This window comes from Carassius auratus, chromosome 29 (genome assembly GCF_003368295.1).
Source record: "Carassius auratus strain Wakin chromosome 29, ASM336829v1, whole genome shotgun sequence".
In the NCBI taxonomy this organism is placed as follows: Eukaryota; Metazoa; Chordata; class Actinopteri; order Cypriniformes; family Cyprinidae; genus Carassius; species Carassius auratus.
The window spans coordinates 616,851-634,333 of NC_039271.1; the positions used below are offsets into that span (position 1 = coordinate 616,851).

Below are 17,483 nucleotides of genomic sequence, written 5' to 3' on the forward strand. Positions count from 1 at the left end.
TCTAAAATGTATGATCTTGTAGTTCGTCTTTTTAGCCACTAGGGCGCAGCACCATCACACACGAGCTCTTATTATTATTTATTATATACGAGAAGATATTGATTTATTGTAGTGAATCTCATTTTCACTGTGGTATATGCAAGTTTCAATGTTGTACTTTCTGTAATTGTTATCATTTATGATTTTGTTGTCTTAAAATAAACTAAAATTGTTTTATCTGAAAGACTTCAGCTGCTTGGATTTCACTGCATCACACTGTAATATCATCCTGATATGTACACAATGCCAGATTAATCTTAATTTACCTGCTACTCTGAATTAATTAATCCACGTTCAAGTAGGCTAAAAATCTTACACCATATAGATCTTTATTTGACAGAATGCAAAGAGCACAAATGAACAAAACAAAGAAAATAAGATACATTCAAAACATTTTCTTAAAGTGCTGGAAAAATATCTCTCACACAATCTGATGCACAAAAATATAATTAATCTTAGGAAAAAAAAAGAGAACAATTACCCTTACAAATTTATATTTATAGGCCACAAACTGGAAAATATTAAGCATTGTTCTGGACAGTAATAAAAGCTCAGGTGTTTATGAACATGACTGAGTCAGTAGTATTTGTGTGGTGAAATATAAAGGAGGTAGCATTTCATTTAATATCAGCTGGCTGTTCGACCAACTTAAAACATACAAATTAAACTGCAGTATCTTCCAAACTAACCATCCTGACTAAAAAAAAAAAAAGTCTTGATAATAAACCACACATTCATTCCAACAAGCACAAATCTAAGGCACATAATCCCATAATAATCTTAAATAGTTTTTAAAATGTGCTGTAAAATGATGCCACTCGAAATTCAAACATTAATTGCACTTTGGTTGCCATAGAGAGGTGTTTCTGGATATTATGGGGTGTCTGATAAGAGCTGAAACACCGGAGTGGATTTCCATCTATATGTGTTTCTTATGTAATACAGTAAGAGTGCTCTTAATGTAAATATGAAGTGGAAACAGACGTTTACATGTGTTACAGATCAATGCCACATGATCTGAACACCCTGCATCTGCATCATACATCAAGACATTAGTCTGAACACACACACTTACTGCTTTACGACAGAATACACTGACATACAGCCGATACATGATTTGTGGAATTAATAAATGATGCCGATCCATTTATAATCTAACGAGGAGTCAAATCAGATCAGGTTAACAAACATGAACTGACTTAAAATACCTTAAAAGATGCTGACCGTGATATGAGTTTGTTGATAACCGTGCATGAATTTAAACAATTAAACTAAACCTATAAAAGCTTGCTTAGCTAAAATAACGATAATTACAGTAGCTGAAGAAGAAATTAAAACCCTATTCATTTTTTTTAAATATAAAATGTATCCATTTCCCGACATATCCTGATGATTTTTTAGCTTGAAAACAGATGATGTCATATTTAATTTAAATGAAAACGAAAGCCGTTACAGACAGATGTGCAGCATGTTTAAGTCTCATTTTCATAGCTTCGCATTTAATAAAACATATTGTCAATGTTTGAATTACAGGGACAGCACATGTCACAGCCTCATTTTCACTTAAATAAGAAAAATGTAAAAATTAAATGTGGCATCAATATAAATATCCCAGAGTTCTTAGTTCTTTCCCCTTCTCTTACTGTTCATCTCAAAGTAGGGTTGGTTACGTTGGCTGGGTTTAGTCCGTGCCGTGTGTGTGTGGTCAGAGCTCGTAGACGCTGGTTTAGAGGCGCTGCTGTGGACGGGAGGGTGACTGCTGACTAGAGGTTTCCTGTGGGTCGTTTTAACGCTGACAGACACGACGGCTGTGTTCTGCTCTAGAGATTTACTCTTGCATGTCACAGAAGGTTTTGCGAGAGCAGTCGTCTGTTTGGGGTCATTCGGAGCCAAGCGAGGGGAACCAGGAAAACCCTTCCTGGAATCTGAGTGCAGGGCGGAGGCAGGGGAAGGAGGGCGTCTCTGGGCGAGCAGCGAGCGGGTGGGGGCCGGAGGAGGGCGGGTGTTGCGCTGGACGGTTTTCGGAGCGGCTGAAGGTTTGGGCAGCTTGCTGGTGGGTTCGGGACAGGCGGGACTGCGAGGTTGAGATGGAGACCCACGCAGGTGCAGTTTGGTCCTGGAGCTGGCTGAAGGGGCTTTTTGGGAAACCCCTTTCGGGGCTGTCTGGGGAAGTGGGCTTCTTTTTGGGGCGGGCGACGAAAAAGGAGTGGTTCTCGGTGAAGCTGTGGGTGTGTGAAAAATCTTCCTGGGTGCAGAAGCCTTACGAGGCATTGAGGGTGTGGAAGCGGGCGACTGGGTGACGCCGCGGGGCGTGTGTGGGTTGGGTTTGGACACAGACGTCGTGGAGGATGACGATGAAGAGGATGATTCTGGGAGGAGGTTAACGGCTGCGATGGGGTCCATCGTGGGGGGCTGGGCGGCCTGCACTGTGTGGGCGGGGCCTGAGCCGGACGGGCCTTTCTGATAGGCTAGAATCTTCTGCTCTAGAGTAGTGAACTGCAGCACGCGATCGGGGTCGTATTTTAACAGAAACCCTTTCAGAGTGTCCCAACCTCCACCGACACGCACCATCACGTGCTTCCCATGGAGCATCTAAGAGAGGAAGCACACCCAGAATTAAATACTAGTGATGCATCAAAATGCATTTTTATTCAAATGAAAATGAAAGTATATTTAACAATCAAATGTACTTCATTTTCAATGCTCGAATAAAATCTAAGTTGTAGGTAAAGGTTTTTATTTACCCTAAAACCGAAAATAAAGTTGATTTAATAATCATTTAATCAAATTTACTAAATAAATCAACCAAAAAAAAAAACAAGACATTACACACACACAAAAAAAACTGAAACCAAAATTATTTCATAATCAATTAATCAAATGTATTTAATAATCAGGCTCAAATAAAAACCGAATTGTACTAACATATAAAGTGAACATTAGGCAGTTTTAAATGAGTCTAAAGACATGAGGAAAGTGCACTCAGATGAGTGTGTTATCTACTCTTCTGCAATGTGACTTTAGCAGAATGTACCATTGCTGATGATTAAAATAGGCATGAAATACTTCAACTTTCTAAATGAAACGTATAAATGCATATTTCTTTTGGACCTCATAATGTTAAATGAAAATATCATAACTGGATCGTCCAGTGGAGTCGGGGTTTCATAGCTCTTAACATCAAGGGGCCATTAAACCCCGCCTCCACATTTGAAAACCACGCCCACATCCAACATCCAATCAACAAGTGATAAATATAACCCAGCCTTGCCCTACATTTGAATCTTTTCTGATATTTACACTCAGACTGTTGCTACTTTCCACTTTTATAATGACTTGTAGAAACGGTCCCAAAGTCTGCTCCTACCCTGATGAACAGGATCTTGCCTCCGAGCCTGTAGCGTCCCTCGGACAGATACTCGATGGAAAACTTCTGTGAGCAGTTACAGCGAGGGTCGTCCTGGTCCGCATGATCCTACAAGAAGCGGAGTTTGTTTGGGTGAAACCAGAGAAAAATTCACTCATTTTCAAGATGGAAGTTAGCTCTGTTCTGAGCTCAGGACCCGAGGGTGTCCCGCTGGTTATTAGGGCTGAGAGACAAAAATGGGCTAAATTGTTCCCCGTGTGAAACATGTCTCTGAACAACAGCTGCTGTTTACACACTCAACAGACAATAGCTGAGCCTCATCATTGAGGAAAATACAACAAATAAAACACATTTTCTTAAATATTTCAGATGATTGCCAGGGTTATAAGGTTGTGTCCTCATAAACCATCCAAATCAGTGCACACACACACACACACACACACATGCACACACAAACAGAGTGTGTACTGCCGTATGCTGCACATTTTGCAGGTTGTCATTTGGATAATGCATGCATACAGAAAATTGCCATTTTTTGCAGCTATACATACTGCATACAAACTATAAAAAGACCAAGGCAATGCTTCAACTCAAACTACAAGCCTGATCTCAGTGTGTGTGTGTGTGTGTGTGATACTCACGGCGTGATACAGGGCTCCGTGCTGACAGCACACAGTGAATGTTTTCACTGGAGACGAGTGATCCGTCACCGTTAGACTTTCCTCCAGTTCAATTTCCTTCTCCAGTTTAACCAAAACCGGAGGCTCGATCCCAAACCTAAACCAACAAACAAAACACCCCATCAACACACTGTCCTAACAGTGAATCCTAACCTTTTACCAGCTAATCATGTTATACATGCAATTCAATATTTGTGTATAATGACCATTCAGTTGCATAAATGACTGCTGATTTCCTCACACGTCAAATTTATATAAAAAAGTTTTAAGGTAATATGCATTCAGATGGTTATTTTTGCAAAATAGATCCCTTTACATTATAGATTATCCTTAACTTACAGTTGCAGTTTTGTTCTTCTAGAAACTCTATACATTCAGATTCTCTACAGAACAAAAGTCCTGAAGCCAATTCACTTAAACCCTGTGAAATCCACACACATTTGCCCCTCGACCCAACTTTAAATCCCCTAAAGCAGCCCCTGACCTCTGACCCCAGAGCACGCCCTGACATCAGTCACCTGCGTGATCATCAGAGCCGGTTCTCTTACCTGGAGACGATGCGTCCGATCTCCAGCAGACACAGACACACCTGCCGCGGCTCTTTATGCAGGACTGGTGACATAAGTGAATATAGTAAGGGTTTAACTAATAGATATCACTATACATTTAATAAATCATAGTACATTACAACAACATTTTGTTTCTTTTAAATATCCAAACGAGGTAATATTTAATTAAAAATCCACTAAAAGTCTTGTTTGTTGACATATTAGAATGAAAGGTTTTTACGGAGGACATTATGAGCTTTTGTTTAGCTTGTTTTTTGTATTTAATTTATAATTATTTCCCCCCTCATTTTTATTTTCTATTTTTTTCCAGTTAATAATTTTGGTGTTTTAACTTAAACTTCAAATAAATTTATTTTAAGCTTTACTTCTAATAAGTATTATAATTTTAATGTCAACGTTATTTCAATTAATGAAAATGTTTTCAATAGCTTAATTAATAATAACTTCTGCTTCTTATTAAGGGCTTAAAATTACAAAAAGATCATTTATTAACTTCAACTCGGTAGTAAATGTTGTTTTTCGTTTATAAAAATAATAAATGAACCATAGCAAGCAGATCTTTGAAATCAGTTTTGTTTTCTGGTTTAATTCTGTGCATTTTGTTTTAATGCTTTAATAACACGTCTAAACAAGTGAATTCATACATTTTTTGCAATTTAATATACTATTAAAAGGTTAACAATACTATTAATTGTTCATATTCAGAATTCAGTTTTTTAATGTTTCTGGATTCTGTGTTTTATGGTTTGTAAATGTATTACCAAAAAACAAATGAAAGCATCAAATATTACTTTAATTAATATTTTAAAATGTAATTTAAATGAATTTAAAAAAGTTTCAAAAAGCAAAGTGTAAAACAAGAGCTGAATAACAACCTGCAGCACAACAGAGATGTATTATTGAAATTAAAATATGGAAAAATATTTTAATACATTATATTATTATTATCATTATTAAGTTAAGAAGTTAATTCTACTGTACAATAATGTATCAATACGTCCGTCACAATTTCTTCAAGTTAAACCGAACTTTTATTTTGGCGGGTTGTAGTGTTTTTCTGTGTGCATTTGATGACAGTTTTGTTTTAATTTTTATGAACAGATTCTTCTGTTCCATATTTCTGAATTTGTTGCAGCATAACCTAATGGTCTCTTACCCAAACCCTCAGACTCAAACAGAAAGGTCTCGTCCACTCCTATGTGACGACACCAGGACAGAAAATTCGCTGTGTTGTCGCGGGCGAAAAATGAACCAGGGGAGGCGTTTTTCTTGAACTGGATTTTCTTTAAGGGCAGCTGTTAACAAAACAGAGATGTGAATTATGCACAAACAGTCCTGCATCCCTACATCACACGTTCCTTACGCACCTGTGTTTCCGAATCCTGTGGGATTTTACTCTGCAGAATTCCAACCAGACGACACAGTTTGACACCGTTGTCCAGCTCCTCCATGAAGCGCTCGGCGGTCACATGTTCACCTGCAAAAACACAAATATCTCCATGTTTCCAATGACCCGAGAACAACTACATAACTGACTATATTAAGTTACCTTTAACTGAATTCAGCATCATTATGCCATCAAGAACTGGCTTTGATGATCAGTTCAATATATTAACATACTAAAACAGTGATATTAAAAGACTAGATTCAGAACATACCTTACTGATGAAGTACACTATATACAGTTAAGCAGATGTGCCCAGTATATGAACACAAGCTATGCAACACGCTCAATTGTACACCAAGCATTTTCCCATAGATAACAATTGCAAAAATGTGGCTTAATCCATTAAGAAAGTATTTGAAGATCAAATACTGTATGCACTATATTAATAAAGCATTCTATGTACAAGCAAGCAGATGAGCCCAAAATATAAGCGCATCGTGCAAAGTTTCAAAATAGTGCAAAATGCTTAACATTTGTGTTCATATGCTAGACTCATCTCCTTGTATATAGTGTGCAATAACCAAAAATATTGCATGGATTTTAATATTACTATATAAGTACACGTTAAAGTTACAGTTAGTGGACTGACTGACTCCATGCTCATGTGGGTTGCCAGATTGAGGATGCACCCCAGGAACAATCTTCCCATTTCTCAGTCCATATAGCGTTTTAGATGGATGCCAAGGGTTTTTATGTCAGGTAGAATCTCTGATGTCTGACTCTGTTGGTTTGCTGGTTTGGCTGCACCATGTTGTGTTTTCCACCAACTGTGAAAATCACTTTGGATAAAAGCATCAGCCAAATAAATACAAGTAAACCTGACAGGCCTATGCTGCATTTCTATGGCTGTTTTGCCCTCCAGGTCTCCGTGCAGGTCACATGACAAAAAAACTATGAATAGTACATAAAATTCACACTTATGACAGCACAAAACAGTCACATTTTAGTATTTTGTATAAATACCACAAACAATGCATCAAACAATGGAGTAAACATCATTCAATGTAAACTGTGATATTTATAAATCACAGTTTCAAGGGAATAATCGACAATTATGATTTGTCATAAAGGATCTAAAAAACAAACAAACAAAACAAACAGAGCAATAGTTTTACGTCTGAATGTTCTTTCGACCCGGGTGAACATGTTCAGCATGTGGACAGACAGGTAAAGGCAACACCCTCTATTCTTCTACCAAAACTGAGAGATTGAGTTCTTGTTTCGGGGTTGTATATCACCGTTATACGAGAGCAAATGTCATTTCCCACACTTCTTTGCTTGATAGATGAGGCTTTGGGTTTCAGTTATTTGACAGACGAAAGGAAAAGGCATTTAGACTTATAATGGGAGTAATTTTTCACTTTCGTGCACTGATAGTGAGTCATAGACGGCTTGTTTTGTGTTAGCAGGTTTACCCAGCATGCCGCTCAGCCAGATGGCCAGATCCTCCTGCATGGGCACCAGCGTGGCTTCGTGCCGCTTGGTCAACCACTGGTCATACTGGAACACATCAGCCAGACCCGGGCCGGGCCGGGGAGAGCGCAGGCTCCGGGGACTCTGTAACGGGACATCTAACTTCTCACCGAACCAAGCCTGAGAGAGAGACAGAGAAAGAGAAAAACCAGATGGATCAACACAGAGAAACACAAAACTGTGTCTCTGGGCCACAATGACCCCTCACACAGATCCCACGCTCTCTCTCTCTCTCTCTCTTTCTGGAAATACAGCGATCCTGCTGAAATCAGGACAGTCAGAAACACTCAAGCTCTAATCAAACACATGACATCTTGGACAAGCAGAGGAGTAATAACATTTAGATAAAGCAACACTGGTAAAACCTCTCACAGGCTTCACACAAACATGCTGAAGATGATACTTAATATTCCATAATTTTATTGAATTAATTGCACCAAATTGACCTGAATTGAGCTGGATAATGACTATTTTCTAAAAATGTTTAGCTAACATAGCTAATGTCCAGTTTTTTGTCAAAATGTTAAATTTTTTCAGGGGTACGTGAAAATCGTTGAGGGAACAATGCATTTTATAATTTTGTTAACGTTATATGAACGTCTCAGAAATGAATCATTCCATGAATGATACATGATGTTTTTGTGCTTATATTTTGAGAACATTATTAAATACCAGATAACTTTGAATAAACGTATTAATGCTACTAGAAAAAATATTTGTTTCCAGAATGTTTCCAATAGATGTATTCTGCAACATAAACATTGTTATTGAGGTGAACCGAATCAACACCGAATGAATGGTTTTATTTGGATTTGTCTCATATTTAAAGAAGCTGATCACTTATTATTTTCTGTTTATTACTTCAAAGCTGCTTTAAAACAATCTGTATTGTATTGTATTAACCCAATTCAAACATTTTATAGTGTTCGATCAAATCACACACACAGATGTTTCAATGGCTTTTCATAATGTGGTCAGTTCACACATGACATCAGATTTTACAGTTGGATAGACAGGATGGTGTGAAACCAGTAACACACGTCTGTGATGATCTAATTGGAATGTTCAAATTCAAATTCAAAGCAATTTAGAACCCAAATGGCGGGAACCATTGCCCTGAAGCCATATGGAGTCAGATGTCCTCTTTAAGGAAAAGAGCAGATGAGTAGTTCATTTTTTCAATATATAATAGCTTTAATGTATAAGTTCGCATAAATTAAGTTAGAAATTCACTGTTTTTGCTGAACCATCAATCGATCAGTTGATTTAAGAGAATTAATGTATTGGTATCAGTAAGTAGAAGATATATAATTGTGCAGCATTTAATATTAATTTGTAAAGTTAGATTAGCTTTGTCACCTAATGCTCACTTAAAGTTAATTTTATAAATACTGTGGATTTAATAACATACAATGATAAATTAATCAGTTTGAAACCAAATTAATCAATTTATCATTCTGTACATAATGTTTGCAATGTAGCATTTACAATTTTTGTTTATCTTGACAAAAAAAATCTGTCATAACATATAATAATTCTCATCTTATCTGTCTTCCAGACTTGCTTTTTATCATATGGAATAGTAATTCACACCACAGGACCGTGCTATAATTGTTTGACTTTGTCTGAACATGAAACTCTTCTCTAACTAGCTCAGATCTTGACCCACAATATCACCGACATCCTTTTCTTCTAAAACAATATTCAAACTATCACAACTGTGATAAAAAACAACAAAAAAAACACCATTCTTGAGGAGGCAGGTCCAAAATCCACCTGTCTCTAATTGCAAAAGCACATATATAAAAATCACATAAAATCATAAAGTTTCATACCTGCAATCCAGCCTGAACTGCCATCATTAGTAACAAGAGAGATTCACGTCTACATTCTGAAAGAGAAACAGATAAAAACCTTTCAAGGAGTCTGATAAAAACAGACGCACATCAGCTCAGACACGCCAGTTATTTCCTGTAAACACACACACACACAGCGTTCATGTCAGTTTACTCCACTTAAACCCTGTCTGTCCCGTCACAGATCGGATAATCATCGCCTACAGCTCATTGCTCATTTAATGATGACCCAAAAAAATCACTGTGACCAAATACCAGAGGAGACAGAAAGATTAAGACAGTTCAGTCAACATAAGCACAGCTGAGGAAACAAAAGCAAAAGCACACTCACACACACACGCTGTCAGTCACACACTCATGTGATCTCAGTGAGACGCTCACCTGACGAACACATGCACCTAAACACAGTAAATCACAACACACACACACACACACACACACCGATTCACTGACAGAGGATGACTAGTGAAGCCGCTCAGCAAACCTTCATTCAATCCCAGCCAAGCACTTACAAAGGTCCTATTGTTACAACCTCCTCATGTGCTCCCCACAAACACACACACACACACACACGAGTCCAAGGTTCATTCGCTCGCGCTCAGTCCTTCCCAACAAACTCCTCCATGACAGCACACAATAAAATCTGGACATTTTTTGAAGGGCACCAAGAGAATAAACAATCTCTTTCAATCTTCACCCAGACACAAAAGACACACAGAGAGAGAGCTCAAGTGCACTTCAAGCCCACAAAATGTCAAGCGGAGGAGAACAGTGCAGTAGATGGAGAAAAATAGGTGTCAAGCTTAAAAGGGTAAAAAAAATTAAATAAAGAATAAATAAATACTTAGAATTGATGTTCTAGTTTCAGAAGAATTTAAATATGGACTAGCTTTTATGATGCACGAGAGAGTCAACAATCCCTTTAACATATGACTAATTAAAGATCCAGCCTAAATGACATAATTCCCTATATGAATAAGAGAATCACATTTAGCAGGTTCTCAAAATACGAAGGTGACAAATACTGTTAAACTTCAAATAGGACAAGAAAAGTATCATATAAATAACAATAATGCACTTTCATGTACTATGTCCTTCCCTTTGATGAAAAAAAGAAAAACATTTCTCTAATTAAAATTAAATACTTCCTTTTATGTTCCATCGAACAATGAAATCATTTTGAAACAACATTACGATGCATTTTTTAACTATTTAAACTTTCTGCCCAGAACATAGCACAGACAGATAAAATCATGAGTAACTCAGTGGCAGTGTAGCTGCTAACGACGAACACAGAACAACAGTGACTTTTGGAGCAGAAATGAGGCTGGGCAGAACATCAGACAGAACACAATGCATTCTAACATTATAATCCTACTATAATGTACATCTGCGTGAGTTTCAGTCTATTAGTCGCTTTAATTAAATGCAACAACACAAAGGTAGTGAGGGCTGGAGTGTCCACATGGCTCCTCATATAATCACGTAAGAGGATCACGCTTCCAGACGCATCCTCGTTGGCTGGCACGTGGCACATGCATGTTTGTGCATGTATGTGTACCAGTGGCTTGCACATGGGTCCCAAATATATCCGGCCATCAATCAAAGCCCCTATCCTTCCTGCTTTTTTGTGGCATTGCTTGTGATCTTAACTGGCCTGTCAGTTGCTTTCATTAGTAGGCAGAACCATCAACACTTTGGAGACAGATTTGGAGAAATGTAGCATTTGCAAACACTTGCTCACCAGTGGATGCTCTGCAGTGAATGGGTGCCGTCAGAATGAGTCCAAACAGCTGATAAAAACATCACAATAATCCACACAACTAATCCAAAATTCTAACTCCAGTCCATCAATGTCTTGTGAAGCCTGAAGATGCGTGTTTGTAAGAAACAAATCCATCATTAATAAGATGAGTCTATAATCCATAATAACATTTCCTCGGGTGAAAAATCATCTGGTCTGAATAAGGGGAGAAATCTGCACAGATCAAGCAGCTTTTACAAGCCAAAACTGATCTAAACTTTTTCACTGGGAGCTTTCTAATGAAGTCATATTTTAACAAGAAGCAACAGTTTGAAGTTAAAAATGTGTAGATGGATTTGTTTCTTACAATGTGCTGCTTTTGGCTTCTCAAGACACTGATGGACTGGAGTGGTGTGGATTATTTGTGGATGTTTTTATCAGCTGTTTAGACTCTCATTCTGATGGCACCCATTCACTGCTGTGCATCCATTGCAGAGCAAATGATGTGATGCTACATTTCTCAAAATCTGATGAAGATAAAAATAACTCTGCTACATCTTGGATAGCCTGATATCCAAGCTATTTCTTTAACCAACACTCTGTCTTGATTCTAGTGTCTTCCTTGACAGCATTCAAAAGTTGCAATACACTCACGATGCTCAAAAATATACAAACATTATTAAAATGCTGTTAATGAAAACACCTAGGTTTTTGGACACAGTCAAGACAGGAGTCACAGCAGGTTTTAGAGAATCACTTCTCACAGTTTGAAGTATAATCCCCATTGAAAAGACAAAAAGGAAAAGCTATGTTCTCATGCTTCTACAATTACAAAACAAAGATCCAATTCACCAAAACAAAGTGATCAACACAGTTCACCATAACAATGACCTCACCACAATGCTTCGGAAATAAAAGATCCAGAATTGCATGCCAATATACATACTCTAAAACATAAAACCAGAGCAGTCCACACTCTTTAAAATAAACGCTCCAAATGTGGGTTTTTGCAGTGATGCCACAGAAGAACCATTTGGGTTCCACAAAGAACCTTTCAGTGATCAGTTCTTCAGAGAACCATCAATGTCAATAAAGAACCTTTATTTGTGCAGGACACCAATACTGGCAAAACCGGCACTTAAAACCAATGGAGACGCTCCATAGTATAATGTAAACAGAAGCCTTTGTCATGGTTGTTATAAGACACTTATAATTAACCATTAAATAGCACAGTAGGTCTGTTGCTCCTCCGTCCCACTAATCATCTGCTCCGAGTCATTAATAAACAAACAGTAATCCACGATTCAAAACATGTGCACCAGAGATCATGGGAAATTAATCCCAACATTCATTTCAGGATTTCCCCCTTCACCCTCCTCTCAAGCTCAAGGACCCCCTGATGCATGTATCAGGCAGATGGTCAGCAAAGCTACAGGACATGGGGTGTTTTTGGGGTGGCTTACAAGCATAGCAATCACAAAATTCAAGATGCCATTAAATCCACACTATATATTTTCTAAATGCATGTTATAGGCCTTATCATAAACAATTCATCTGTGCATTTGCTTCAAAGTTTTTGATCAAAATGTCATCACTGGACATTCTGAAAAAATTTAATAGTTGCTTTAGGAATCAGTACATATAGTATTTAATTTTTTATATTTGTCCATTCAGTTTATTGAATGCTCCTGCTAAATACACCTATTGCACCTGAAAATTAAGATACACCCAGCTCAAATTTTAAGATCTGATCAATTCAAACCCTAAAAATATGATCCACTATCTCAAATATGTGCGATGTATTTTTAAATACATAGTGAGCCATGACGCATTTCAATGGAAAAGTCATGCAACTTCCTTATAACTCTCATCTTTCAGTGTAAATGCCAAAAATAAAAAGACCGGATTTTATCACTTAAGACAGGTTTGTTGACATTTTATACACGTATTCTCTTTTAAAACAAACACATAAACACCATACAAACAAAGTCATCCCTCTCTCTTTCTCTCTCTCTCGCTCGCTCACTCACTCCCGTCCGGTTTCGAGAGTCTGGAACTGAGAGTCTGTAAAAAAACTACATGAAATAAACTCACCAGCGTTGAATGTGTGTGTTTAGTTGTTTCAGTGATTAGTTGTCTTCATCCACGTTTTGCTCCGCCGCTGCAGGGGCGTGCACGCCTGGGATGGGTGCGTGGACGCGCATCAGCTGAAGCGGGAGCTCCTTCTCCACGCGTCCTGGAATGTTCAGTAGAGATTCGTGGTTCAAAGCAGCCAATCATAGCGCAGATCTGAATAATCTCAATGGTAATGAGCGGGGACTTGAGAGTCGGTGGGCGTTCCCTATTTAAATGAGTAGAGATGCCTCACATAGGCTTTGCTTATATATCTTTATTCACTTTAATCTCTTATTAATGCTTTAACAATATTTATAGATCTCTCTGTGCCTATAAATAATCGATTAAATAATTATATACAATAATTGTAGAATATGTAATAGTATCAATGATGCCATAATATCGCCCTGTAATTAATTGCAAAAACTCTGTAACTGAGTTATGATTGGCAATTGGATATAAATTTGAGTCATAATCACAAGGCAGGGTTTGTTTAAAATGTCAAATTTGATTACGCCCTCAATCCACCAATAAAAACCTTCAAACAAACTCAGTTAATATAATAACATTTACAGGAGCTTTAGAATATAAAGATGAAGTCAGATGTTTAAATATTAATAAGCGTCACCAAAGGAATTTGTGAATTTTACAGCAATAAACAAAACATTCATGTTACAAATTTAATTTAGAAAGTTTATCCGTTGCGCCTCCATGTGGACGGTGTGAGGAAGAAAGCTGGCGCCTACATCTCCCAGAAGCATTTGCGTGACGTCACGGCCGCAGCAACAGGAAGTGTTCCAACTGAGCAGTTGCTGTAAGATAAGGTAAGCTTATCTCTTCATTTTAAATTATTCGCGGTGTTATTCAGAAATAAAATTAAAAAAGTGTTTCTGTCTTCGTATTCGTATGTATTTAACCTTACACTGTCTAGTATTTTATTAAAACAACTGGCGTTTATTTTCGATAAAGCTAATGCTAGTCGTCTTCCAAAACATTTGACACACACTTACGTTACCTTTCAGTATTTCTGAAATCAAGACACATTATGTCCATAAATAATCCGCAGCAGTGACAGGAAAGCAGCTGTCCAGCGATCTAATCATCTGTAGTGTAAAGACGATTGTATTTATGAACGGAATCATGAGTTAACTCGTTACCTGTCACTGGCCGCCTAACGTTACGTTTACTTCACTAACGTTATATTACAATTAAATCCTAATCTAATCATGACAAACTATATATCGTTGGAAAGGTCTAAGACTCCTAAATAGATATTTTACTACTATTTTTGTTAAAAAAAGTAACATTAATTTATGGCAAGAGTGCACCTCAAAAACCTACATCATAAGTTCTAAATTCTGACTTTGTCTTCTTTGTGGCCTTTTTCTCTATCACACTTTAGAAATAATTAATCCTTTTGAAACCATTTTAAATTCAAAAATTGTATTACCTTGAAAATGGTACATCAAAATCATGTTACAAAATGTCATGAATTATAAAAATTTAGGTTTGGATCATGCAATTTCAAGTCTATGTTCAAAGATGTGAGTGACAGTTAACAGGTTAAGTGTTTCCTGTGCTCTTCAGGAATGACCTGTACACTGGAGAAGGTGCTGGCCGATGCCAAATCACTGGTAGATCGTCTCCGGGATCATGACAGTGCTGCTGAGATCCTGATCGAACAAACCACGCTGCTGAACAAGAGAGTGGAGGCCATGAAACAGGTATCAGAGTATGTTCACAATCTCTCTGATGGGGATCTGAGTTGTTTTACTCATGATCCTTGTTCTTTCAGTACCAGGAAGAGATTGAGGTGTTGAACCAGGTGGCGAGACACCGGCCGCGCTCCACGCTGGTCATGGGCATCCAACAGGAAAACCGGCAAATACGGGAACTGCAGCAGGAAAACAAAGGTGTTCGGAAGGGTTTGCAATTAGAAGGATGTCATTTGAAGGGGGATTGTTTTAAGTCTAAATCCACTCGTTTGTCTCGGCAGAGCTGCGTACGTCACTGGAGGAGCATCAGTCTGCGCTGGAGGTCATCATGAGCAAATACAGAGAGCAGGTGTTTCGCCTTCTGATGGCCAGCAAGAGAGACGATCCTGCTATTGTCACCCAGCTCAGAGAACAGCACACTAATGTCAGTCTAACAGACGGTTTTTATGAGATTCCCTTTAATGCTGGTGCCTCAAATTTTTTGTGCATTTATTGTGTTTATGTCGCAGGAGATGCAGGCGCACATTGAGAAAATAAACGAAATGGCCACGGTGATGAGGAAAGCCATCGAGGTGGATGAAGGGCGACTGTGTGAGGATGAGGAGCGAATCAAACGTCTAGAGGTCAGACACAATAGATATACTGCAATAGGAGTCAGTGATCGGTTTATTTTCTGTCTATATTAAAAATAACAAAGATGGGAAAATACAATATGAGAGAGATACAAATTAGGCTGCTGTCACTTGCACACTGCTGTAACAATTACTGATAACAAATTATGAAGACAGTAACATCTATTTGATTGCACTTAACAGTTAATGTAATCTGACTACTTTTGGATTACTTTTCTTTATCACATAGATTTCAATATGAAAGCCTTGTAAGATATTTATATAAATTGTTAAAATAAATAAATATACAAAGAGAAATAAGATATATTTCATTCAGAGTTATCAAAAACATGAAGTGCATTACACCTCTAAAAGCTAGTAATTATTTAAAACATGTAAATGTGCATTTAAAATAAATAAAACACTTTAAATAATCAAAATAAAACGTAATTGTATTTTCTATAATATGTCATTTTTATTTAGTTATGTATTTTATTATGACTTTTTTAAATATATTTTTTTGTTTATGTAATTATAAAAATGCTCAATATATATTTTTATATAAAAATAATTTAATATAATTATTACATTTTATTTTATTTGTTTACCTGTATATCACGTGACCATTAACCAACATCTGAGACCTGTGAACATGTCAATGTTAAATATTTAAATTGGTAATTTAAAATCAAAAAGTAAATATTTATTATTTTAGGTCAAAAGGGGTTTGGCTGACAAAAAATAATTTACTGCCGTCGTGTGAATAATATCAATAAAAAAGGAACTGTAGTACTGATAATTTTGAGTATTTTAAAATGTAAACATTTTATTTATCTCATTGAGTATTTTAAAATGTAACACAATTCATTTTTATTTTTAAATATCTGATTATATTTTAAACTATCCACATTACATTTACGGTAATCAGTTTCTACCCAGCATGATATATATGGTCATAATGCCCGACCCTATAGTGTGTTAAATGCAGTACTTACAATGTAATGGTGATCTCCTGGTTTATATGTTGATGTTGATTGTGCAGCTGGAGAACAGCGGTCTGCGAGAGCTGTTGGGAATCAGCCGTCAGGCGTTTCTGGTGCTGAAGAGGGACGACACGTCTGACAGCACGTCTCTCTCGCCGCTGCTCACCAGCACAGACGTCAGTCTGAGGAAGAACTAAAGGCATTCAGAGACTCTGAGTTTACAAACCATCGTTCACAGCTGTCCTACAAATCCCACGATCCTCCATTACAGCGCAACCCTCACTGCAACCTGGATGTCCTTCAGCCGTTCAGCACGAGGGCTTTTGCAGGAAGTGGAATCCGATTACTTTTCCATCTCTGCATCATCATGTCTTCGGTCTGGAAAAGTCAAATCGACTGATCCAGCCATGTGAAAACAATCATTTGTGGAATAAAAAAAATAAGATTTGGCATATTCTGAATGAATACTTGACCTAAACAAGAGACTTTGGGGAATATCACAATGTGCTATTTTAATGAATAACTCTTTGTTGTGTTTGTAACAGTGTTTTATGCGGGTATGAGAGGAAGTTCCATTGGAAGTGATTAAAAGCGTTGAATGATCTGGCTATGTTCTTCTTTAGTTCCATGCGTTGATACGGTTGAATAAACCACTCAATAATTCAGGCTATAATTTAGTGCATGTTATTCAGGCATAAAATGCTGCTTTGTATTGACTTCAAGCTAATAATAAGTCATATAAATGTTAAATTAATATAATTTTAAGTTAAAAAAAGTAATTTATATAATTATATAAAAAATATTATACATTATTTTAATTAAAATTATTTTCAACTTATTGATCAATTATATTTATGTAAAATCCTGGCATTTTCATTTAATTT

At 37.1% G+C, this 17,483-nt stretch overlaps 2 protein-coding genes across 3 annotated transcripts; one reads left to right on the forward strand and one right to left on the reverse strand.

Annotated features, from left to right (window-relative positions):
- Window positions 1-351: 351 nt before the first annotated feature.
- On the reverse strand, window positions 352-13,424 carry LOC113047782 (GAS2-like protein 3). Of its 2 annotated transcripts, none has more exons than XM_026209073.1 (9): window positions 13,270-13,424; window positions 9,411-9,466; window positions 7,518-7,695; window positions 6,023-6,132; window positions 5,812-5,950; window positions 4,635-4,698; window positions 4,048-4,183; window positions 3,407-3,514; window positions 352-2,631 (listed from the first exon to the last, which is right to left on the reverse strand). In XM_026209073.1, exons 2-9 carry the CDS (start codon window positions 9,435-9,437, stop codon window positions 1,660-1,662), a joined length of 1,734 nt encoding a protein of 577 aa, XP_026064858.1. In that variant the 5' UTR covers window positions 9,438-9,466; window positions 13,270-13,424; the 3' UTR covers window positions 352-1,659. The 2 variants fall into 2 exon arrangements, with proteins under 2 accessions (XP_026064858.1, XP_026064857.1); XM_026209072.1 differs by lacking the exon at window positions 13,270-13,424 and adding an exon at window positions 9,813-9,844.
- Window positions 13,425-14,024: 600 nt separating this feature from the next.
- LOC113047784 (FGFR1 oncogene partner 2 homolog) lies at window positions 14,025-17,203 on the forward strand. Its single transcript, XM_026209074.1, has 6 exons — window positions 14,025-14,114; window positions 14,878-15,014; window positions 15,086-15,203; window positions 15,287-15,429; window positions 15,515-15,628; window positions 16,659-17,203. The coding sequence occupies exons 2-6, from the start codon at window positions 14,880-14,882 to the stop codon at window positions 16,794-16,796; spliced, it is 648 nt and encodes a 215-aa protein (XP_026064859.1). The 5' UTR covers window positions 14,025-14,114; window positions 14,878-14,879; the 3' UTR covers window positions 16,797-17,203.
- Window positions 17,204-17,483: the final 280 nt, after the last annotated feature.